This window comes from Hippocampus bargibanti, linkage group LG04 (assembly GCF_051943395.1).
Source record: "Hippocampus bargibanti isolate YZ-2025 linkage group LG04, ASM5194339v1, whole genome shotgun sequence".
NCBI classification, from domain to species: domain Eukaryota; kingdom Metazoa; phylum Chordata; class Actinopteri; order Syngnathiformes; family Syngnathidae; genus Hippocampus; species Hippocampus bargibanti.
This window is the reverse complement of record NC_142737.1, coordinates 5066146-5090768: the sequence shown is the minus strand read 5'-3', so window position 1 is coordinate 5090768 and position 24623 is coordinate 5066146. Positions and strand designations below refer to the sequence as shown.

Below are 24623 nucleotides of genomic sequence, written 5' to 3'. Positions count from 1 at the left end.
GCAGTGAATGAGTTAATAATTTGAAATCTGTTACAATGAATTAAAAAACAATTACCTTTAGTGTGATGGATCCAGCCTGAGGGTCGATGTCCATGTCCCCAGACAGAAGGCGAAGCTCGATGACAAATTCTTCTTCCACCTCCACTTCACCATGTGGGAGGATCCGAAGTTCAATCGACCGTGTGCCGTCCTCCCCATCAGCGAAGACAAAAGAACCACTAAAAGGCTCTCGGATGTCTGTATTGAATGGAAGGAGAGGTTCTCTGCTATTCGGACCGAGGATAATCCAAGCAACCTAAAGATGAAAACAGGAATTAGCAATAGCACGTAGGATGAGACATGTTTTTTTTTTTTTTGTGGTACCGTTGCAGGGCCCAAATGGCCCCCTGCTCTTTCCAAGACCAGCGTGAGTTTGCGAGTGTCGTCTGGGTTGTTGATGGCGATTAGGCTTTCGTTGAGGAAGCGTACCACACCGCCTGGAGAGTCGCTCTTGTTGATGGTCACCCTGACAACTGTGTGAGAACCGAGTACTGCTCCCCCCGTGGTTCCAATCAGAGAGATTTCAAACATCTCTGCATATTCGCTGACACAGATCATTTCAAAGGTCAATTATCATGAGTGAATTTCGTCGCCTGTATTCAATACGGAGGGAGGGTTCCTACCTTTCCATGTCATCTAAAATTGTAACATTGACAAAACCGGTTTGCTGAGCCTGGACGAACATCACTGAGCCATTGGTTGCAACGTAGTCAAGACCAGGAGTTGCACTAAACCCTCTGGACATGTACCCCACTGATACGGTTCCATAAGAACCCGCTGTCCTCACCACTGGGATCAACAAAGTGCCTGCATTTTCCTCAACTGAAAGAGGCAAAAGAAGGTGGACATTTTCTGAACACAGTTTTATACGACTCAAAACTTCAAGCCATCTCGATTCTGACTCACCTGTGATGTTGACGTGGTCATGCCTGAATTCTAAGATACCCTCAACGTTGTCATTCTTCAGTATTACAATAGCAAGAGATGAGATGTCACCTATGGATGGTGGCTGGTCCAACCTGAGACCCGACTCTTTCACTGTGTAATCCACATCACTGACCAATAGATGGAGACAAAGATAGTCAAATCACTTGTAGAATGTCACGGGGTACTAGAATGTGAATTAAAAAAAAACCCAAAGAACAAGTAACGTGTCCCGCAGAGTCATCAATCAATTTTGTTCTATATCGTGATGTCTATTTTATTTGTACCTGACATTGACCAGAGCCACATCAGTAATGTTGACGTAGAACATCTCAGGCCCCTCTGGAAGACTGTCGTCATGGATACGCACTGAAAAATGTTGTGACGTCAGACCCGATGAGAAGAGCAGCCGTCCCGAGGCAGAAGTAAAGTCCTCGCCACTAATGGCTGTGTAGTCTGAAGTCTGGTAGGTGACCCATACACTTCTCAAACTGCCCAGAGTGCGATTAATGGTCACAATGACCTGAAAGAAAAGAGTCCGTAGCACCGTAAATGATTTGAAATTTTCAATGAACTAATTTTAGTGCGTGTTTGTGCATGTATTGTGGTGGGTAGAGAAACAAAAGGGAGGACCAACATTGGTGACAATGGCAAAGTTTTGATTCTTTTGATTTGTGTACTTACAGTTTCCTCTTCTTCGATTACGTTTATCTGTTGTTGGGTGAAAGAGAACAGGCCGTAAGGGTTGTCGCTGGCTACCATAGTAATAATGCCGCGTCGTGCTGCGGGGCTGATTTCCAGTCCTGGGGTCATGGACGTTAGCGTTAATTGATAGTCGCGATGTTCCTCGGGAAAGGCATCCTCCACAGCCTGGGATTATAATACAATGGACAAAAATGACAGTATTATTGTCAGTGGTTGATTTAATAATATTTACCCCCCCAAAAAAATAAAAAAAAAAAAATAAAAAATAAAATCTCACACTCCACACTAGTCCGTACCTTCAGAATAAAAGAAGCAAATGATTGCTGGTCTTTCATAGTTACTATGCCAGAGATGTTTTCAAATTCAGTCACCAAAGGAGGAGCGATATTCCACTGCACCCGCACTTCACCAAACACACCGGGCCCGCGGATAAGGCTGAAACAACGAAATTATTTGTTCACGTTAAAGTATATCCGAAGACCTTGGGAGATGATGTTCATCTCACTTGACAACAGCACTGCCATTATAAGATCCTTCCGGTTCGCCGATGAAAATTCTCTTTGAGGACTCTGCCAGTCCTACGATTCCCAAGGCAGCCTTGTCTGCCATGATAGTGATGGTTGCCAAATCTGGAATAGAAAATGAGAAAACACTAGACTCCAATGATGTCATCCGGTCTGTCTCCGTAGCGGAACAAGACATTTTTTTGTACCATTGAAAGGGTCAATGACGGCACCAATATCACTTGCAGGAATGAGTTTGACAGTAAAATGTTCATCTCCCTCAAGTACGTTGTCAGCAAGGGCCCTTATCACAAATGTCTTCAAGGAGTCATTCTAAAAAGAATAGACATCATTCAAAAAAAAAACACAAAAAAAATCCTGACATGTCCCAAAAGCGTCAAACAATCGTATTAAATATTCAGATTTGTACCTCATTGAAGACGAGAGTCCCATTGAGAGGTGAAAGGTCATGAAGTATTTGTCCTTCGAGATGCCACAGGAGTGTCACAGCCCCCTTGCCTTCACTCCGCAGGACCGCTAGTCGAGCAACCGCAGCGGGATCATCAACAAACTCTGGCTCTTGTATGGTAACCTTGGCGAGGATAGAAGTTTTGAGGACATTCACCATCATATCAGTGAATCGAAATGCATGGAAACAGAGGATGGATAAAGGATAAAGGGAGAAATCCGATAAGGACATTAAAAAAAATGATGAAAGAAATATAAAACTTCAAATTCCACTCCCCGTTTTGTAATAATGTCCAAAATATTGTCTTTTTATTTGCTTTTGTGATAAACATGTTGAAATGTAAAGAGACTTATATACAGGGATTCTAGCCGAGGGAAATTAAAATAGTGGAAAATGACATCATCGGATCCCAGACAAGGGAAATTAACATAGCAGAAATGACGTCACCAGATCCTAGCCAATGGAAATTAAAATAGCGAAAATGACATCACCTTTCCGCTGTCACTCTTGTGTAGTATATCTGTCTTCCACCACATCTTTACAGTGTGACAAATGCAAGTTTACTGCCGAAAAGTGCGGTAAGGGAGCAAACTGTGGAACTCACTTCCACCCAACATTCGTAACATTGATTCTCTTTCCACCTTAACATCCTTATCTCAAAACCCATCTTTTTAAAATTGCATTTTCTGTGCAGCTTTATCTCTTGTTTCTATTTATAATTGTATTTTATTTATTATTGTATCTATGCATGTCTGTGACTGTAAAGTGTCCTTGAGAGCTTTGAAAGGCGCTTGAAATAAAATGTATTATGATTACCATTTAACTTTCTCTCAGCCTTGACTACTTTCGATTCTGTGAGTAAAAGTTGTGGATTGCACATTACCAGCTAATTTATGCCTCTAGCATAAAAGGCCTCATATTAAATCTACAACAATCTAGCTGGCTATCTAGCTAGCTACCTCGCTCTATCTAGCTAGCTACCTAACTGGCTATCTATTAGCTATCTGGCAGGCTAACTATATATCTAGCTGGCTGTCTGGAAAGCTAGCTATCTGTCTATTAGCTATCTATTATCTAGCTAACTTTCTATCTATTTGAGTTACTTCTGGGTTGAGTGAACGCTGACGCGTTTGGCTGCCGCTACTCACCCACGGAAAAACTTATCCTGCGACTGAAAAGTGACCATGAGAGTTTTGAAAGGCGCTTATAAATGAAATGGATTATTATTATTATTATTATTATTATTATTATTATTGGTTTTCACATTTCATCGCACGGTATTTTACTCCCGAGCGATTCCGATTGTCAACGGAAGCAACCGACATCGACCAAAACACACGAAAGCATCAAGCTCTATGCATTCTGATCACCCCATCACCCTTCAAAACAAATGTTTTCGCGGTTGTATGCGGAAATAAAAGTAGGTTTATATGAAAATAGAAAATATCACTGACGGAAAAAAAAAAACGGAATTCCGACGTCTGGGATCCTTGTTTATAGACAACATGGAGAATTAATGACATTTGTTCAGAGTGGCAGCGTTAGTTTCTACCTCAAGTTCTTGGAATCCAAATAGTCCTTGAGGTGAGTCATTGGCCGGAATGCTGACCGTGACAGAAGTCATATTTCCAAGTCGGGCGCCGCCAAACACCCGCACTAAATTTACTTTGAATTTCTCCAATGCCTCCTCACGGTCCTCATCCAGGATGGTGATCACTATCGTAGCCTTACGCTAGAAAAACAAAGCCATGAGGGACTTGTGAAATGACTCCTATTTGAGAACGTCAATTTACCTGGCCATCTTGGAAGGTGATGTTACCGAACGGGGGGCTGAAATCATTCAGATCAGCTGTAAGGAGTTCAGCCTCCCAGTAGGCAACCAGTCTTCCCATTGCACCTCCAAGACGCACCATTGTCAGGTAGAGGATGTTGTCAGGTGGCGGCATCTCATAAACCACCATAAAGCCCGGGCTATCCTAAAGTAGGATGACAAAAAAATAAAGCTGCATGTCTTTCTTGTTATGACTCGATTTTGTGTAACTGAGCTAATCAGCTTTGCGGCAAGTCTCGCACTTACTCCCGGCGTCACAAACTGCAAGATTCCTTGAGGGTCGTCATTTTCCTGGATGGTTATTTCAGCGACTTCCATGCCTGGCCTCCTTACAGAAGGCCCGCCTGCTCCAGCTAAGCCGCTAACTAGGGTCATTCTGGTGATATTTACCAGGAAAGTCTCTGACAGTTCTGGGATGTCGTCCTTTAAAAACAAATGTGTACATAAACAGCAAGTTATGCATGAGCACGAACATACTTTAATCTCCATTACAATGTTATATTTTCTTCTATGAGCACAATTCATTCTTACTGGGAGGATCGTGACAGTTACAAGGGCGACAGTAGCTCCTTCTGTCATGATGAGGGTGTCATCTTTGGCTGTGTAATCCTGACCTGCGGCGGCCTGGTTGGTTGGAAGTTTGTACAATGCTGGCCTGGTCTCATAATGTATTTCCAACTCGCCAGAGGAGCCGTGCTTCCGTACGATGGATAAAGTCACATTGACTGGAAAGCCTGCAAAAATGTAAATTGTTAAAATACTCTTGGTGTGTTGCAAAATTACCTGGAAAACCTTCCCGGATGGATTATAATGAACCTCGGTTTATCAAAATCCTGGAAATGCTGAAAGAACTTTTACAGTAAGTCTCAAAGTATTTTTTTCTTTTCTTTCTGTAACCGCTTCTTAAGAAACATAATCAGAATCACCTGATGGTTCTTGTGTTTGAGTCATCTGAGAGTTCAAATGCCATCCAATCACCCCATAGGGGGAACCGTTTGGCAGGATGGTGAGGAGCGTTCGCGCATGCAACTGGTCAATAATGGCGGCCTGTTGTGTGTCCCGCAGTTCTACTGTCGTGACATCCATGAGGGTGATGGTCACATTCTCTCTTAGCTCTGCGACGCCATCCGCTAGGACAGTCAGTGGAATGATGGCAACTGACTGACCCTCTGAGAATGTAACCTATGAGGATGACATAGTAGCTTTAGAACAGAAATGGAATTTGATGTTTTATGGCTAATTAGTTAAGTTGAGTTCCGTTAGATGTCAGCATACGGCCAAATATGACAAAAAAATCCCCATAACATATTATGATTTAACATAACTTTGGGATTTTTCACGCACCACTCCGGAGGTGGGATAAATATCCGCCGTATTCCCACTCGCAGTCCAATGAACGGTGAGCCGGCCGAAAGTCCCCCTTCTCCTTTCCACGGTGAGGGAGATCTGATGATTTTCCTCCAACTCTTTAACCTCCAGAGACAGAGATTTCTGGAAAAGGTAGAAAGTTCAATTCCCACTTGAGGTATATAAAATAATAATAAAAATAATAATAATAATAATAATAATGCATTTCATTTATAAGCGCCTTTCAAAAGTCTCAAGGTCACTTTACAGTCACAGGATACGTTTTTCTGTGGGTGAGCAGCGGCAGCCACATGCGCCAGCGTTCACTCAACCCAGAAGTAACTCAAATAGATAGAAAGCTAGCTAGCCAGCTAATAGATAGCTATAGATAGCCAGCTAGACAGTTAGCTAAGTAGCTAGATAGCCATATAGCTCATAAATAACCAGCTACATAGATAGCTAGCTAACCAGATAGCTAATAGATAGCAGTCCTACAGGCATCGGGAGAATCTAGCTAGCTAGGTAGCCAGCTAGGTAGCGAGCTAGATAAAAAGAAAGCTGGATAGCTACATAAATAAAAAGAAGTGAAGAGAGGAAACTTTTCACACACGCACCACTGTTACTTCAGCGCAATGACCAGGGTGGGTGGGGAAAAAAACAGATTAATCCTGTTAATCCATTTGGAGACATGCTAATCATAATATCGAAAATAAACGAATGATACATACAACTAATGTAACACTGGCGTTTCATAGCACAGAGTTTGTGTTCTTACCTGCGCGAATCCAATTACTCCGTGGGCGTTGTCGTTGCTCGGAACCACGACGGTCACCTGACCCCCAAATCCAATCTCTGCCCCACCCTTTGGATTCTTCAGGCGAACCTGAAAGTACTCCTGCTCTTCGGGAACATCATCATCTAAGACATTCACCGCAATCTGTAGCTCGCTGTCGCCGGGTAAGAAATGCAACTCGCCAAAACTGGGGTGGGAGGAAACAATTGAAATGTTACGTGGAAATGTAAGTGACATTGTAGTCGGAGTAGTGATCTCAAAACACACCCGGCAATACCTGGGTATGAAGTCAGATCGATTAGAGACTGAATTCAATAGGTAAAGTCTTGAGCGGTTCTCCTCAGAAGAAGCCAAGAGCGTCTTGGTGGTGTTGATGGAACGGACTTTCAAGGAGAAAAATCTCATCGCTGGTGGTACCTTCAGAATGATGGCGAATAGGCTGGCATCAGGCAGCCAGGAGTAGAGTGATGAACTATTTTTACCAGCAAGCATCATGTAAACTGGGGGAGAGAGTCGCTAGTCACATACTGAGCACATCATGAGACACACCTTCCACAATTACCGTATTTTCCGGTGTAGAAAGGGCACGGGATTATAAGGCGCACCTTTGATGAATTAAAACAGTTTTCCAAATACAGTAAAGTCTCGTTATATCGATATTCAAGGGAGTCCGAAAAAATATCGATATAACCGTGACAATCGATATATCCGACCCTGTTTGCATGTAATTTTCTCCATGCGTGCATAGAAATAGTATCGATATAACCGGGACTATCGATATATCCGACCCTGTTTGCATGTAATTTTCTCCATGCGTGCATAGAAATAGTATCGATATAACCGGGACTATCGATATATCCGACCCTGTTTGCATGTAATTTTCTCCATGCGTGCATAGAAATAGTATCGATATAACCGGGACTATCGATATATCCGACCCTGTTTGCATGTAATTTTCTCCATGCGTGCATAGAAATAGTATCGATATAACCGGGACTATCGATATATCCGATATCGATATAACGAGACTTTACTGTATAATTTATAAATATGTATAAAGGCTTTTCAAATACAGTGATACCACAGTTTATGAACTTAATTGGTTCCCAGAAAGTGTGTGTAAGGTGAAAAGTGCGTCTTCCAAACATTAATTTCCCATAGAAAACCATTAAAATGAGAATAATCCGTTTCCAGGTTCCCATAAAACAATTTTCTACTAAATAAGCCTTAAAACTACACAAAATATACCTTATTTTATGTATAATAAATGTGCTATTGTATTGTAATTAAAGAAATGAACTATATTGTATAATAAAGTCGTTTAATTTACCTTTGTGATGGTCGTTGACGTAGTTGCCTCTTGATGATATCCGAGTGAAGTTGCCATGCTTTCTCGGAGATAATACCCTCACTTACACTGTCCCCTGCGCGCTGCTATTCATTAACCCAAATCAACAGAAGTTTTTCAACCTATTCTATTGCCTGGGACGGTTTCTTAGACAACACAGAAACACACTTAGCCACACATAGCAATGGTCGACTTAGCATAATGGTACGGGGACGCTAAGTCACACAAACGCACACATGGTTCGTGTTTCTCGATGATCTCCTTCTTCTTCTCGACCGTAATTTTGTTTTGTGTCCTCTTCGGCTGAACACTAGCCTGTGGTGGGGTCTTTTTCGGTCCCAAAAAAGCAAAAGTATCCACTCCATAACAGACCACGTCTCCACTGAGTGCACTCAGAGAAAGGACCGCCGTGTGGTTTGGTGTTCTTCCGCCGAAAAGTAGTCCGCCAGGTATTGTGGCACTACATGTGTTTCCGGAAAATTAGTTCGTATGCCTAGATTATATTCTCGCGGATTTAATGTTCGTAAAGCGAAAAGTTTGTTAGCTAAAGCGTTCGTAAACTGAGGTATCACCGTATAAGCTACACGACATTATAAGGCACTACAGTAGAGGCTGCGGTTACGCACAACTTCTTCTACAGGGGGAAATGTAGTTGGTGGCTATTGTGTCTCGTAATTACTTCTTATACACCGGATACACCGGAAAATACGGTACATGACTTACATTTGTAAGCTGTTGTCTTTTAATTGCACTTACTGAGTTCAGAGGAAACAGTGAAGGGATGAATTGAGTTGAGACCTGGATGAGTAACGGATTGCTGCAACTCGGGTGAATGCCGCCCTAATCTCCACAGAAGCACCTCACAGGTGGGAAGAACACCTGAAGCAATGACACACATCCAATATCAAACTGTATTCAAGTCAAATTATGAATGTGTCATCATGAAAATTCAAGGATATGAAATCGACGGAAGTCTAACAATAGACCGATCACCTTGAAGGAGCACCAACAAAAGAGTGTCATTTGCTTTTGTCTGGACCGTCTCCACTTGGCTGACTCTCCCTTTGATCTGGAGGGGCTGCGGATTCCCAAAGCTCTCGCCAGTCCAGTGAAGAACTAGGCAGCTGTTGGTCTCACTGTTAAAGCAAACTACTAAATAAGAAGCTTCGCTGTGAGTGAATGGAGTCACACTGACGATATGTTTTTGAAAGTCAAGCGTCTGCAGGAGGGTGAAGGAGCCGCTGGTCCAAACAAATATCTGTATCATGGAGTGAAAGGGGAATTAGGGGGGTCTTGAATGACTTTCACAAGAACAAAGGGATAACTTGAGTAAATAATGACATTTGACATCACCTGACTTGATGCCAGAAGAAAATCTCTGTTGTCAATTGAGAAGTGCTTGACTTCCAGACCTTCCACACCTATGATTTGTTCCTGAAGAACACAAGATCCAAGAAGACCGCAATAAAATACAGTTGTTTAGACAATAACGAGAACAGCAATATGTGTTTTACGCACCAATGTGACATTGAAGTCCCAGTGTAGCTTTAAAATGCTGAGGTTGGCTGCGGGGGCAAATGGTGCACCACCGTGCGTGATGGCGATGTAGCTTGTGTTTTTAAGTGTGAACCCAACACAGGAACTTGGGTCCTGAATCCGAGCAGACTGGAAGTCCGGAAAGGAGAAATAATTGAATATAACATTGGATTAATACAGGACAGAGAAGATATAAGTGGCAGGGTATCATAAAATATTCTATTTTATTTCAGATGGTCATTCAGACTGATGTTAGGCCTTCATGTTTGATAGTTTGGGATTTCCAGTTGATTTCCTTACCCGTGTCTTGCTCATTGACATTGGAGCAGTAGTACAAAATTGCCATCTAACAACAAGTCTTTTTGTTCGCCCAACTTATCTGGGAGTTCGATGAAAAGGGTTCTTCAGCCGTCATCTGTACTTCTTTGAAGGTGTCGGACGTTAACCTTAGAGCAGGGACCTATCATAGCAGAGGTCTGTCATCGCCATGTCTGGACAGTAGGGATGGATATACAGGTAACATCCGACCTACAACCAAGTTCCGTTCCGACCAAGTGGTCATAAGTCAAAATGGTCGTGAGTCAAAATTCCTTCAAAATGTTGAATAGAGACTCGGAGGCTAAATGACTCTCAAACCCCCCCCTCTGGTGCCATCACGCAGTCGATTGCTGTGCGAGAGTGAGATGCTGGCTGGCTGACCAAAACCGTACACGTTGCCGGCCTGCTAGTGCGTTGTGGTATCAGGTGTAGAATTACAATTTTAAAAATGAGGTTTGGAGGTTTTGGTCATAAGTATGGGTGGTCGTAAGTCGAGCTGGTCGTAAGTCGGATGTTACCTGTATCGTGGGCCAGACCTACCAGCAAATTTTAGTTTGCTGACGAAGCCTCTTGGATGAGAAGCGAACCGTCCGACACCTTCAAAGAAGTACAGATGACGGCTGAAGAAACCTTTTCATCGATGGACCACTCCTTTACGACTGAGAGTTTACACAGACCTTATCTGATCCGGGAGTTGACAAAAACTACAACAAATTCAAATTTCCAATTTTTCAATCAAAATGTCAATTGTTTTTGTTCTTTTGACTTCAAGATTTCCATTTAAATATCCTTCCATTTCCTTGTATTCCTTTCCAGCAGCTCCTGTATTTTGTTTTTCTACTTCTTCCTTTCCTTCCATAACTTTGCTGCTGTGAAATGTGAATGTATCCACTGGGAGACTAATAAAGGTTAATCCAATGCAATCCAAAAATGTGGAATGCCAATTGCCTTGAGTCTGTCTGAATAAACCTTGAAACGTAATAGAAAAAAGGAAGTGCTCAGTGTAGAGACTTTTAGGGCGTTTGTGTGTATCATTTACCTCTACTGGCACAAACACTCCTTGCCATTGATAGAGAGTGGCCAACGTGTGGGATGAGCCCACCGCGGGACTCTTATCAAGTCTCACAGCAAGAACGGTTGGCATTCCAGGGACAGAGCACCAAGTGGATGTGGGGCTGTCCTCAAAGCTCTGATATAAAGCCATCACTGGGAGAGGGCCCTCTTCAAGACACACAGAAAAGAACGTGTTCAAATGACTTAACTTTGTAAAATGTTTTTTTTTTAATAGTTCTGGGTTAACTGGATGCAAATGATTTTTGTCTTCACCAAGAGCAACAGCTGTGCCAGACTGTGTCTCCCATTCAACGCTGACAGTGAACTCCAAGCCATGACTGCGAGACACCGTGAGGAAAGTGGGTCCATCTCCTTCTTTAGCCACCACATGTGCGTTACTCCTGTATAGAAAACATAAATACACCGTAACCAAACATAAGCGTCCGAAATAGTTGATGACTGAATTGCTTTCCGACCTATCCAGAATGGGTCCAATACGGAACAAGCCAGATGGAGCGAGGTTCTCAAGGACGGTGAGGCCAACATGCAGTCGATCACCTAGACGTGCACCGCCGGTTGGATTGGACAGGCTCACCGTGAATGTTTCATTCACTTCGGGGTCGGCATCCAGTAATGCTCGGATCTCCAGCATCTGGAATGACACAAGGAAATGTTCATTAACAATGTAACTGAAATGAAAACAGAATAACATTCATTCGGCAAAAAAGCAGTCCATAATTATGCTCACTTTGAACCTAACGCCATCCTCCAGCTCCACAATCCCTTGGGCTGGGATGAGATCAGCACCGGCAAGGCTTCCATTAGCATCTGTGACGGTAAACTGCACAGTCACAGTACCGAAGGTACCCTCCTCTGGGTTTCGAACCACATAGAGGGTGGCCACGCTCTCGCTCAGTGCCAGCTCAGATGTGGGCTCCTTCAGTAAGAATGTCTCGCTGGTGTTAAAAGATAAGACGCCGTGTCCATCGTCGCTGGCCAGGATGGTCACAATGGCTGGAATATAAATGAAAGAAAGGATTACAAGGTGAATGCTGAAGACTATAGTATTTTCTGGTGTATAAGGTGCACTTAAGAGCCTTCATTTTCTTCAAAAGATGAACCTGAGCCTTATACAAAGGTGCGCCTTATATGTGAAGTAATATTGAGCCACAACAGAAGAAGTCGTGCTTAACCCCAGCCTCTAATGTAGCGCCTTATAATGTGGTGGGCCTTTGTATATTCATATACTATGTTTGAAAAACTGTTTTCATACATTGAAAGTGCGCCCTATAGTCCTCTGCGCCTTATACAGTATATGGAAAAAAGTTTGAAAATGCACCATTGATTGAGAGTGCGCCTTATACTCTGGTGTGGCTTATACACTGGAAAATATGGTAATAAGATATGACGAACCTGTGGTATTGGTGCCGAGTTCAAGCCCAAGTGATGGATTGGTTAAGATCAGCTGAAATCGTTCGGGTCCTTCTGGAATGCTATCGTCGTTGATCTGCACCTCGACAAACTTGTGTTTTTCATCGCTGACGAAAAATAGCACCTTGAGGGGACAGAAAATGGTGGAAAGTGTCTTAATGACATTCAACGTGTTACGCTCTGTTTGCAAGATTGTACCGTTTCACTGATGTTGAAGTCCAGGCCTTGCTGAGCCTCCAGATTTTGAGCATAGAATGAAACAGAAACGTTCCCATAGGCGCCTTTGTTCCTGTAGGCCACTAGGGTTAAAATCCCTAACGTTTCATTCACTTCAAACCTAGAGATCCCCCCAAAAAATTTTCCATGAGACTTTTTTTGAATTGGAACTCAAGCACAACAGTAGAAACACGTTGTGCTTTCTTACATGGTGTTTGTCCATTCAATGACTCCTCGAATTCCATCATTGGCAGCAATGACGACCTCTGCCAGCAAACCATGAGTGTCTACAGGGAACACATAAAGAGGATTAATATGGATGATTAGTTTAAATGTTACCGTATTTTCTGGTTATAAGGTGCACCCAAAAGCCTTCATTTTCTTCAGAATCAGAAAACTTTTATTCGTCCCACAATGGGGAAATTTGCAAAATGACCCTGCGCCATATACGTTTATGTGCCTTATATGTGAAGTAATATTGAGCCACAACAGGTCTTGCAACTACTGTCAGCAACCACCGACTCCATTTCTCACCGTAGAAGAAGAAATGCATAATGTCAGCCTCTAGTGTTGCACCTTATAATGTGGTGTGCCTTATATTTTTAAAACTTTTAGATATTTAGATATTATACTTGGAAAACATTTTTCACTCATTGACGGTGCGCCTTATAGTCCGGTGTGCCTTATATATGGAAAATGTTTAAAAATACACCATTCATTGGGGGTGTGCCTTATACTATGGTGCGCCTTATACACCAGAAACTATGGTACCTATATTGTGTACCTAATGTTACGTGGAATCCCATTTTCTATATGCCGGATTTTTTGCACTACAAGGCCCAAAAGCCTTATTATTTTTTCAAAGGTTGACCATGCGCCTTATAATCCAGTGCGCCATATATAGTCCGGAAAATACGGTACCATGTAATTCGGACAAATTTGCGGAAAATACGGAATTCTCTCGATAGCCTGTGGTCCTTATAGTCCATTTTGAAAATACACCATTCATTAGGGGTGCGCCTTATACACTGGAAAATACGGTAATTTAACACTTGAACGCCAGCATCGCAGCAAAACAATGCAAACTCAAGAAGTTCTAGTCAAGATTTTCAGCAGCAATATTTAAGTTGGACTTCCCTTCAGTCATTCGATGTCCAAGTGACTGGGACGCCAATTTTGGTTTGAGTTTGGTTAGTTAATCCGCTCTCATCTAAACCACATAATTCCTCTTTTTATGGAAAACATTACCCGCTGTCCAAACCACATGACTCGGGCCATGTGTGACTCTTACTTCTCCCATTCATAAACTCAAAATACGGCGTGAATTGCGGCTTTTGCAGTTGCAGGAACGAGCTGGTTTGCTCATCATAAAAACATAGAGGAATGTCTGATTTTGTAATAATAATAATAATAATAAATTTCATTTATAAGGGCCTTTCAAAACACTCAAGGTCACTTTTGAGTCGCAGGATAAGTTTTTCTGTGGGTGAGTACACAACCCAGAAGTAACTCAAATAGATAGAAAGCTAGCTAGCTAGCTAATAGCTACCCAATAGATAGCTGATAGACAGGTATGTAGCTTGCAAGATAGCCAGCTAGATAGATAGCTAACCAGCCAGATAGTGAAATAGATAGCTAGCTAGGTAGCTAGCTAGATAGCCAGCTAGATTGTTGTAGAGTTAATATGAGGCCTTTTATGCTAGAGGCATAAATTAGCTGGTAATGTGCAATCCACAACTTCTACTCACAGAATCGAAAGTAGTCAAGGCTGTGAGAAAGTATAATTGGTATATAGACAACAAAGAGGCAAAACAAGAACAAACTTAAACCCCAAAAAAACATCCATTCAGTCTCATACCGAGATGAGGAACTGTGGATAGGGTTGTTAGGACTTCCGCAGATGTAATGTTGACCAGGAAATATTCTTGCAACTCTGGAATATCATCCTGATAAAACAAAAAGAAAGTAGCCAAATTAAAATTATTAATCTTTGCATGGTCTGTTACACATGTTGAAGGACATAGTCAGTACCTCCAGTATGGTGACAGGAATAGCAACAGATGTCTGTCCCTCCCGAAGAATCACAGAACTAGTTTCAGCCATGAAGTCTTTTCCTGGCTCAGCAAGAGCCCCTTCGACCTGGGAGAGGTCTTCCAAGGAACCTTTGAGAACCTCATAGGTAACATTCAAAGCACCTGAGCCAAACAACAGAAACAATGGAAGACATTTTATTAATTCAAAGTCAAAGTCAAAGTCAGCTTTATTGTCAAATATGCTAATATGTATGACATATAGCACAGATGAAATTCTTTTCATCAATTGCCTCAATTCTTTTGATAATAATGCTCACGTGAATCCAACTTCAAAGAATCATCTCAAACAGGACAAACCGACCTGAAGCGCCGAAATCCCTGTTGAGGTAGATATTGATGGTGTGCTCTCGTTCCTCAGTGGTCACCTTAAGGGACGATGGGGCAACGGTCAGGACCCCGTATGGCTCGTCACTAATGTCCACTGTCAATAACGCCACAGTGCCCTGAACGTCAAACGTGGCGTGACCTGGCGCCGCAACACCTTTAACCAAAAATAAAAAATAAAAAAATGGTATCTTGAATTGTTCTGTACAATACTTTCCTTCACAAATGTGCATATCCAAACATTGATAAAATAAATCAATGATGGGTCGTTTTCCCTGGTTCATGGCTTTTCATGTTGTTAGAAGACGGTAGTAAAGTCAGCAGGAATCAAGGTGATAAACATCAAGATTGGACAGCAGAGACATTGTGAGGTAGAAGTTGGCAAGCCATTGAGGTAGAAGCTTCTGCTCTCGCCCCCACCTGAGATGTTATTTATACAGAGGGCGGGAATGACATCTTTTCAAAAGGGGCCTATCAGCTAGGAGATAGAAGGGTGAAATATGATATTAGACTGTAATAAGAATGGTTGCATACGGTACACACTACAAATACGTAAGGTTATAAGATAAACTACAGATATACAGTAAAGTCTCGTTATATCGATATTCAAGGGAGTCCGAAAAAATATCGATATAACTGGGACTATCGATATATCCGACCCTGTTTGCATGTAATTTTCTCCGTGCGTACATAGAAATAGTATCGATATAACCGGGACTATCGATATATCCAATATCGATATAACGAGACTTTACTGTATTATATATTAGAGTAACAACTTAGACTAAATTTAGAAAAACACAAATGAGTAGAAAATAAGTAACATTGGATGTTTAAAGGACAACCGACGTCACTTTTTTGTTTCCTAACTGACATCAGAAAAACATTTTATAGCATCTAAAATACCCAAAACACGCAGGCTGATATTTTTAGTCAAATGCAAAACACCAATAAAAATGACTTAGTGTCCAAAATCTGAAAAAAATTGATCATTTTCAGAAAGTCCCGCTTCCCAGTTTGTGACGTTACGCCAAGACGTCTTGCATTGCTCGATAACCAAATGGCTTCAGATTCGGAGAATATGCTTTCTTGTTACGCATCCAGTTATGAATATGATTCAAATAGTTCTGAAGAGGAAAGTATAAATGTTTGCAATCGATTAAAGAAGGTCTTCTGGGTCATTTTGAGGTATCAAGACTGAACATGGCGCCAGAGCCCAATTGGAAATTGGTTGATTTTTCACCTTGGAATTTTTGTCAGCGAATATCAAATAGATGTCTCGGTGTAACATACAACGATTCACCATTGCGTTATTTATGTGTTTTCCTTCTAATTTCGCCATCAACACGGATCAACACAAAGTTTTCAGACCAAACAAAGTACTGCAAAATGCATTGAGGTGATGCAAGGTATGTCCTTTCTCAGTCAGGGGCGTTCCTTCAGTGACGTAGGGTGAGGACTCGTCACCAACTCATAAATAAGACTTCCGGAATATTCAGTGTGAGTCTTAAAACGGAAAATATAGCTATATGCGGTGGAATCTTATTAAAATACGCTCAGTATAAGTCATTTGAATCCATTTTACAAATTATGGAGACAACTTGTCCGGAGACGTCGGTTGTCCTTTAAGGATGTGCAGTCTATCGTCGACTGTGTACATTTCTGACCATAAGTTTGGATGTTCGTCAAGAAAACGTTGTATTCGGCTGCGTCTTCTGGTGTGGCATCATCAAGAAAGTGTACAACAATGGTATCATTCAGCCGTCCCTGTTGGATGTATCAAACAACACAAATAATTGAGACGCGTTCATCATATCGCCGCAACATGAGCGTATTTTATAAACTATGAGCGATGTTTTACCTCGTGAAATAATAATCTCCCAGAAGTAGAAGTAAAGGTGCGCTCTGCAAGGGGGCCTCTTATCACCCAATCCAACGTGACATTACCGAGACCCGGAGCGGTCCTCAAAACCAACAAGGTCAATGTTTCACCTGAAAAAAATGAATATACAAATAATTATCCAGTCGGTCCGAATTAACCATCCGAACTAGTTACGCACCCTCTCTGACGATGACCGAACGCGATGCTGGATGGAATCCCACAATGCCGGCTACATTATCATTCGCTAGAATCACAATCTGGACAGTGTCGGAACTGGGGAGGATACGACTTCCTCCCTCCGTATTTACAAGGCCAATCATGAGGCTTTCGTCGTCTTCTGGCTCAATGTCGTCTCTGATGACAATGGTTATCGTCTTCTTGAGATCACCTACAGACGTGTTCACAAAAGGGGTGGTTTCAGATTAAATGATTTGTCTTGACTTTCAATACACTCAAGATGATTCTTGTCGTATATACGGTAATTATAAATTAATTAATTAACTGCTAGACGATGTCAAAAACGTGTCCACTCCAGTGCCAGGGTTTTTGTCATATTCACTCAAATTGCAGGACCGACAGAATATTGAATTTTAGGACGACATAAACACTCAATGCAGCGTGAGAAATCTTAGATTCTCCTCTTTCATCAGAAAAAAAAAGTTAATTCCTAAATTATATGGGTCTGGAGTTATATGAGTTTGAAATTAGGGTGCCTGTCCAAAATACAATGCAATACATAAATCTTCGTGTATATAGCACTTTAACAAAAGCTGAAGCTGGAACAAAGCACTAACATGGAAAAAAGGAAATATTCCCCCTTGTGGAAGGGAAAAAACATTGCCAGAGGTCTGGCCAGCGCTTTATTTCGGGAATGGCGCTCTACGTCATATTTTCAATTCCGAATAAATTTGTGAATGGAGTGAATGAGTTAATATTCATAATATGATTTTTTTTTTATTTTTAGCAGCAGTAAAGCACTGCACCGAATCTTAACCAAAATGTCTTTATAATAATTTGTGGGCAGCTGTACAAAAAGCAAACGCTGCGCCCTCATGGGAGGGAAAAACATTGCCAGAGGTCTGACCAGCGCTTTATCAGCACCTTCCCGAAAGAAAAACCAAAACCCGAACAAATTCGGGAATGGCAGAGAATGAGTTAACAAGACAACCTACCATCAAAAACCAGAGTTCCCCCGGTTCCAGTGAAGTCTCTATCCGGAGTGGCTTTTCCTCCGACAAACCTCCACTCCACAGTGACTGTCCCCGAGTTGCCTCCTCTCCTTTCAATAACCAAAGGAACTGCCACAAAAGGTTCTTCGTGAACCTCAACGTAAAGCCCATTTTTGGTAGCATTGGAACTGGCGCTGTATATCATAAACACGCCAAACGCATCCCCGTTCATTCCGATGGTGACCACTGCTTTATCTGGTTGGCCAATAGAGGGAAGGTTCCTCTGGTCTGTGCTGAAATTCATCAGTTCCACCTTGAAATGACACAATACGCTTGTTATTGTGTATATGAAGTTATGCAACATTGAATATACAGTGATACCTCAGTTTACGAACGCTTTACCTTACGAACATTAAATTTGCGAGAATATAATCTTGGCATAAGAACTAGTTGTGGGCAAACGAACCAAACCACACGGAGAGCCACGGTGGCTAGCGGACTAGTTTACGGACTAGTTTTCGCCAGAAGAACACCAAACCACACAGTCGAACAACGCCACGGTGGCTGGCGGACTAGTATTCATCACCCCTTTCCTTGAGTGCATACGTCGTTTGTTATCAAGGATAGTTTTGCTATTATGGGACCGAAAAAGACCCCACCACAGGCCAGTGTTCAGCCACAAAACAAAATTATGGTCGAGTAGAAGAAGGAGATCATCGAGAAACATGAACGAGGTGTGCGTTAGTGTGACTTAGCGTCACACTACCAGTAATGCTAAGTCGACTATTGCTACGTGTGGCTAAGGGGGTTTTTGTGTTGTCTAAGCAACGGTCTCAGGCAATAGAAGAAGTTGAAAAACTTCTGTTGATTTGGATTAATAAAAAGCAGCTAGCAGGGTACAGTGTGAGTGAGGGTATTATCGCCAAGAAAGCACGACAACTTTACTCGGATATCATCAAGAGGAAAACTGGAAGTTCGTCATCCATTGACAACTACAATCACAAAGGTAAATAAAACGACATTATTACATAGTACGGTTTATTTCTTTAATTACAATACAATAGCACATTTACTATACATGAAATAAGGTATATTTTGTGTAGTTTTAAGGCTTATTTAGGAGAAAATTATGTTTTTTAGGGGACCTGGGAACGGATTATTCGCATTTTTAATGGTTTCTTGTGGAAAATAAATGTTTGGCAGACGAACCTTTCGCCTTACACACACTTTGTGGGAACCAATTAAGTTCGTAAACTGAGGTATCACTGTATTGAGAAACACAACCAATAGCATGATGCAAAATACCTTTAAGATGTGTATGGCAAAGCTTTCATCCATTTCAGGGAATTTATCAGTCAAAATGAGCACGGTGAGGTTTGCTTCCCCTGAGCTGTCCTCCATAAAGGCACTTTCGGCCGCGACAGGGATGTAGTCGCTCCCTGCCGAGGCCTGGCTGCTGAACAAGACAGCAGCGGCACTCACGTTTTTCACATAAGTGAAAACCTGAGATGTTGCTTTAAGTTCGTCAGATCCTGAAGTCACCCAAGTACAGGAAGGTTTGATTGTATTTGAAGATATGGAGAAGGATTGGCAGGCACGTTCTCGCATGCATGCGGCAGCACAAGCGGCTAATGAATCTGCCGGAGAGGTGATGTTAAATGACCCTTGAGGAGGACTGACTGGAAGCCCTGATTTTGGCATGTCATAGAAGGTCAGCAGGTTCCGACCCTCAGCCTGAGCTGAGCCGACTGGGTCGATCTCTGAAGTGCTGTACAGTATTTTCAAGCGGCCAAATCGCCCGTCACTGAAATTCAAGCAACGGGATGATTACGAAGGTAACAGAAAAAGCAAATATATCATGTATGGGTTCACACAAATACCTTCTTTGGATGGTGATATTGGCTTTGAAGACTCCTTCCAGTGGTTCCTGGATGCGGTAAACAGACTGCCCAAAGTAAACTGTCCCGTATGGATTGTCATTGGCAGGCACTTTAACATTAACAAAGGTATCAGCTCCGAGGTTTCCACCATTACTGGCACGGGTGAGTTCTATTTTTATTATCTAACAGAGGCACAATATAACACACGGTTTATTACTTGGAATGATTTGTATGAAATTTGCTGAGAGTATTCATTTGTTTTCACCTCTGTGATTTCAGGAACTTCATCCGCTAAGACCTCCAGTCGCAGAGTCTTCGTTGTCTCTCCTGGAGCAAAGGTCACATCTCCCGATGTGGGTCTGATGTCCCCCACTGCTAGTTTACCGTTAACGGTGGCCCGCCATTGGACAACCACCGTCCCAATAGTACCGGCATTACGTACGATTGGTAGTGCAACTTCATTGAAGTTAGACAATGGTTCCTCTATGGTGATGGGAGCAGCATGGAAGACTGGAGATGATAAGAAATAGTTAGAAAGTCTGTAGCCACACATACAAGTCATGTCTGATCTGGAAAAAAACTAACCAAAGGCACCAAAAGGGTTATCAGAAGGCAATATGGTGATAATGGCACGCGTGAGCTCTCCTAGCAAAGCTCCTCCAGTCGTCTGATTGCTCAACTCGACAACTAGAGTCTCTTCCAACTCCGGGACCACATCGTTAATGACATAAATGGGTACCGATTTGCTGGTTTCCCCTTCAAGAAGGACGACATCAGTGGAGGCGACGCTGTAGTCTTCGCCTACAGGAAACACGTAATCCAAATGAAGGGTGGCGACAATAGATGATGAGAGCGCATACCGCTGCAAAGTAACTTACTGACTCTGGCCGTCAACGGCACGGCTCTGAATTTGACGGAAACGTCCGCAAATATCCCCCCGACACGTGTGACGTTTATGATGGGGCCAACATAGTCTTCAGCCACACTGACAGCAGAAGCTGACAGCTGTAAGATGCCAAATGCATCATCGTTGGATTCCACGATCACCTGGGCTACAATTTCCATTCTTGGGCCAAGTGAGGGGGAGTTAGAAACTGCAAAAAAACACGAATAGAAAGTTAATTTGTGTTTGTTTTGGGTTTTTTTTTCGACAGTGATAGTGTTACTTACCGAGCCTATCCTGCGCCCCTTCAATGAGCTGAACGGCGATCAACTGGACAAACACAGACTCGTCTCTCTCTGGATCATCATCATCCAAAACTTTAACAGTGATGTTGGTTTCGCTTTGATTAGCCAAGAAAACAACTGAATCTACAAATGGAATAAAGTCTTGAACTTCAGTGGCTCGGCCCACTCCGGGTGTCATGTAAGGTGCCGGATCCGTTTCTGTTAGTGTGGTGAATGTGACTCGCACCTTGGAAGAAAATTACACAGGGAGTTAAAAAAAACATTGTTATAGAACAGTCACCAAAACAATACAGACCATTCCCATTGAGCCTTTCAGTCGCAGTATGCTGAGGCTAACAGTTGAGTCACCCTCAGGTAGGCGGACGGGCCTTGTGGTGTTGGAGAACACAAAAACACCATAAGGGTGATCACTGGCGAGCACAGTCAAAGTGGCAGTAGTCTTGACACCCAGACGGCCATGCGACACATTAACCAAAGAGATGGTAAAATCCCGGTCCAACTCCGGGACCTCATCCTGAGCCACAGTGAGGATGATGCTCTCTGACGTTTGCCCGACACCAAAGGAGATGGTACCAGACTGGTTCAAAAGGTCCCTTGCTGAGCTAGGCTCAGCTTCCCAGTACACAGTTACATTAGAGAGATCACCAAAGGACCGATCCACCTGGGAGTGAGAAGCAAGACATCACAAACAATACCTCAGATATTTTGAATGAATTCAGATCAATATCTCACATGATTCACAATTTCTGGGCAAATTGGAATCTCCAAAAAGTTAATTTAACAGACCTTAAGAACCACAGTGTTGTGGCCTTCCTCGGGTTCTGTCCCATTGACGAACAGAGAACTAGGGCTGAAGTTGAAGACTCCGTGGGCATCATCAGAGGCTTCGATGGTAACCGTAATGCGGGAAGCAGCTCCCAAGCTGGCTACGTACACATAAAAGCCTTATTAAAGATACATATATTTTTTAAACAAATGCAACAGGGTAACTACCGTATTTTCCAGTGTATAAGGCGCATTGTAGTATAAAGCGCACCCACAATGAATGGTGTATTTTCTAACTTATATATATATATATATATATATATATATATAAGGCGCACCGGATGATATGGCCTTCAATGAATGAAAAAAGTTTTCCAAATACAGTAATACCTCGGTTTACGAACGGTTTAGCTAACAAAGTTTTCGCTTTACCAACATTAAATTCGCGTGAATATAATCTTGGCATACGCACTATTTTTCGGGAAACACACAGAGCGCCACAATGAGTAATGTGTCATTCGCGAAAACGCCGGTTCTTGGAGATCCTAACAAGGAGCTGCAAATGGCAGCAGACTTTTTTTCGGTTAAAGCCGCACGTGATTGGTCAAGATCCGTGGTATAGGAGGGAGGGGACACACGCAGCAGTGAGCGGGGGGAAGGGTTACAGGAACACAAGGCTGCACATGAACAGGAAAGGCAGACAACAGAGCTTGAAACAAAAGTGAAAAAAAACAAAAAAACAAAAGTCATAAGATGAGAACATGGATAGAAAACAGTGAAAGTTGGACTCGTTTCAACTTTATTGGTAGTTCAAAGGCAGAGTGTAGACTGCAGAGAAAAGACAAGCAAGTGAACCAGCTATTAATGAAGTTTCCAGTGTGTCTGCCTGCATCTGTTACTGTTGCAATATCACAACCTCCAAGATGGACAACCCAGAGCTCCTTGAGACACTTACGCAAAAAGCTATCCATTCCATCAAGCCATCAATGACCATCACAAAGGTAAATAAAACGACTTTATGATACAGTACAGATTATTTCGTTAATTACATTACCATAGCACATTTACTATACATAAAATAAGGTATATTGTGTGTAGTTTTAAGGCTTATTTAGTTGAAAATTGTGTTTTATGGGGACCTGGGAACAGATTATTCTCATTTTAATGGTTTCCTATGGGAAGTTAATGTTTGGAATAAACACTTTTCGCCTTACACTTTCTGGGAAACAATGAAGTTCGTAAGCCAAGGTATCACTGTATAAGGCGCACCAGATGATAAGGCCTTCAATGAATGAAAAAGGTTTTCGAAATACATGTATAATAATATGGAGTTAGTGGTTGCTGACAGTAGTTGTGAGACCTATTGTGGCTCAATACTACTTCACGTATAAAGCACACCTGCGTATAAGGTGCAGGGTCATCTTTTGAAGAAAATGAAAGCTTTTGGGTGTGCCTTATACATCGGTAAAATATGCTATGTAACATCTTATTGAGCCTAACAGTTTTTAAAAGCCACGGTAGGAATTATTCAGGAAGTTCAGACAGGTTTTGCACAAAAAAAGGTGGAGACTTACCACGGTGGAGAGAGGAAGAAGGCAGGAAATCAGAGTCACTCTCCCCACTACCACTTTCCTCAACATGCAGAAATTGATCCACTGGTGGATCACAAATCAGGATCACACGTGAGAAGGAAGGTGTGGAGGGTTGGGGAGGTCACACCGCGATATCAGATCAGGAAATTCAGTTTCAAAAACACATTGGAAGGAAGGTTAATAGGGAGGGGGGTCATTCACAAGAGAAAAGATGCACAAAACTAGTATGGTTTTTGCTAGTTTTTTTTGACATTTTTAGAAGTAAGGGCCTCTAAAACAACGGATGTGGGGTCAATGTTGTTTTCTCACCTCCTCCATCAGTATTGTAGAGCTCCACTCGGAAGTCCTTATCCAGTTCCGGAACTGGATTGTCAATGATGGTGAGCGTGATGTACTTCAACCTTTCTCCTGGGAGGAAGTCCAGAATACCTTCTGAGCCCTGATATTAAAATATAGAAAGTCACTCAGACATTTTATTCCATGGAATTAAATGTCTAAAATGAGATGGAAACCTCATAGTCTTCAGGGCTGGATGCTGTAAAGGGGGTTGTCCTGTATCCAACCAGGACCCTTCCCAAAAGGCCCTGAGCCCTGGCCACTGGCAGACGAACCCGCCCATCTTCTTCTTTGACAGAGATGTGTGCAGGTTCTAACGCAGGGATGATCAATCCCTCGTCCGGTGGATGTGCTTGAAACTGGAGCAAGCCTGCAAGGAAATAAGAAAGGACTTCTGTGACAGTATCACAATTGAAAATAAAGCACAGTTTCAGGTGTGTAGGTTCATACCGTAAGGGTGGTCGCTCGCCATTACAGTCACAGTGTTAACAGAATTAGTGGAGTCAATGCTTGCACCGCTAGCAGGAGTGGAACCTGGCTTCCCATCGGCGGATGTTGCCGACACTAATGAGACTTTGAATGTCTCCGCTAGCTCAGGGAGGTTGTCATCCAACACCAAAAGATTCAGTACCTAACATGATAAGGATGCAGGTATTCCACATTTGAATATCAAAAGTAGTTCAGCATTTCAATAGCTTATATTTGGCAGAAACGAGAATACAATTTTATGGTGCATTTCTTATATTGGCCACTAGGCGAAGCTGGTTGTCAAGAGAATCAAGCAGTTGGCCCCAAACTTTTTTTTTTACACTAAATCCCCAATGGGAATAAAAAATAAATTGTTCTCCAAGTATCACGACCATCACCTAGATTAAAATGCA

General features: G+C 42.3%; 1 protein-coding gene across 2 annotated transcripts in view; it reads right to left on the bottom strand.

The window, feature by feature from the left end:
• adgrv1 (adhesion G protein-coupled receptor V1) overlaps window positions 1-24623 on the bottom strand; it is a 143655-nt gene that overhangs the window by 72423 nt on the left and 46609 nt on the right. For both annotated transcript variants that reach the window (XR_016114632.1, XM_088993687.1), the window contains exons 24-71: window positions 24193-24373; window positions 23919-24112; window positions 23716-23845; window positions 23389-23469; window positions 21836-21975; window positions 21345-21710; window positions 21032-21275; window positions 20740-20955; window positions 20447-20662; window positions 20127-20371; window positions 19862-20043; window positions 19287-19785; window positions 17985-18294; window positions 16991-17200; window positions 16792-16922; window positions 16598-16697; window positions 14908-15087; window positions 14545-14708; window positions 14372-14459; window positions 12722-12800; window positions 12496-12634; window positions 12280-12421; window positions 11615-11880; window positions 11343-11518; window positions 11140-11267; window positions 10853-11034; window positions 9478-9624; window positions 9313-9393; window positions 8953-9217; window positions 8716-8838; window positions 6889-7111; window positions 6594-6798; window positions 5816-5962; window positions 5398-5653; window positions 5003-5205; window positions 4718-4894; window positions 4434-4616; window positions 4193-4372; window positions 2602-2763; window positions 2381-2504; window positions 2174-2297; window positions 1965-2103; window positions 1648-1833; window positions 1251-1486; window positions 946-1094; window positions 663-861; window positions 364-583; window positions 56-295 (exon numbers count right to left, since the gene is read on the bottom strand). Coding sequence is in view for 1 of the 2 variants with exons in the window: in XM_088993687.1 (XP_088849813.1) it covers window positions 56-295; window positions 364-583; window positions 663-861; window positions 946-1094; window positions 1251-1486; window positions 1648-1833; window positions 1965-2103; window positions 2174-2297; window positions 2381-2504; window positions 2602-2763; window positions 4193-4372; window positions 4434-4616; window positions 4718-4894; window positions 5003-5205; window positions 5398-5653; window positions 5816-5962; window positions 6594-6798; window positions 6889-7111; window positions 8716-8838; window positions 8953-9217; window positions 9313-9393; window positions 9478-9624; window positions 10853-11034; window positions 11140-11267; window positions 11343-11518; window positions 11615-11880; window positions 12280-12421; window positions 12496-12634; window positions 12722-12800; window positions 14372-14459; window positions 14545-14708; window positions 14908-15087; window positions 16598-16697; window positions 16792-16922; window positions 16991-17200; window positions 17985-18294; window positions 19287-19785; window positions 19862-20043; window positions 20127-20371; window positions 20447-20662; window positions 20740-20955; window positions 21032-21275; window positions 21345-21710; window positions 21836-21975; window positions 23389-23469; window positions 23716-23845; window positions 23919-24112; window positions 24193-24373 (8958 nt within the window). In the remaining variant the exon portion in view is untranslated. The remainder of the gene's footprint in view (window positions 1-55; window positions 296-363; window positions 584-662; window positions 862-945; window positions 1095-1250; window positions 1487-1647; window positions 1834-1964; window positions 2104-2173; window positions 2298-2380; window positions 2505-2601; window positions 2764-4192; window positions 4373-4433; window positions 4617-4717; window positions 4895-5002; window positions 5206-5397; window positions 5654-5815; window positions 5963-6593; window positions 6799-6888; window positions 7112-8715; window positions 8839-8952; window positions 9218-9312; window positions 9394-9477; window positions 9625-10852; window positions 11035-11139; window positions 11268-11342; window positions 11519-11614; window positions 11881-12279; window positions 12422-12495; window positions 12635-12721; window positions 12801-14371; window positions 14460-14544; window positions 14709-14907; window positions 15088-16597; window positions 16698-16791; window positions 16923-16990; window positions 17201-17984; window positions 18295-19286; window positions 19786-19861; window positions 20044-20126; window positions 20372-20446; window positions 20663-20739; window positions 20956-21031; window positions 21276-21344; window positions 21711-21835; window positions 21976-23388; window positions 23470-23715; window positions 23846-23918; window positions 24113-24192; window positions 24374-24623) is intronic.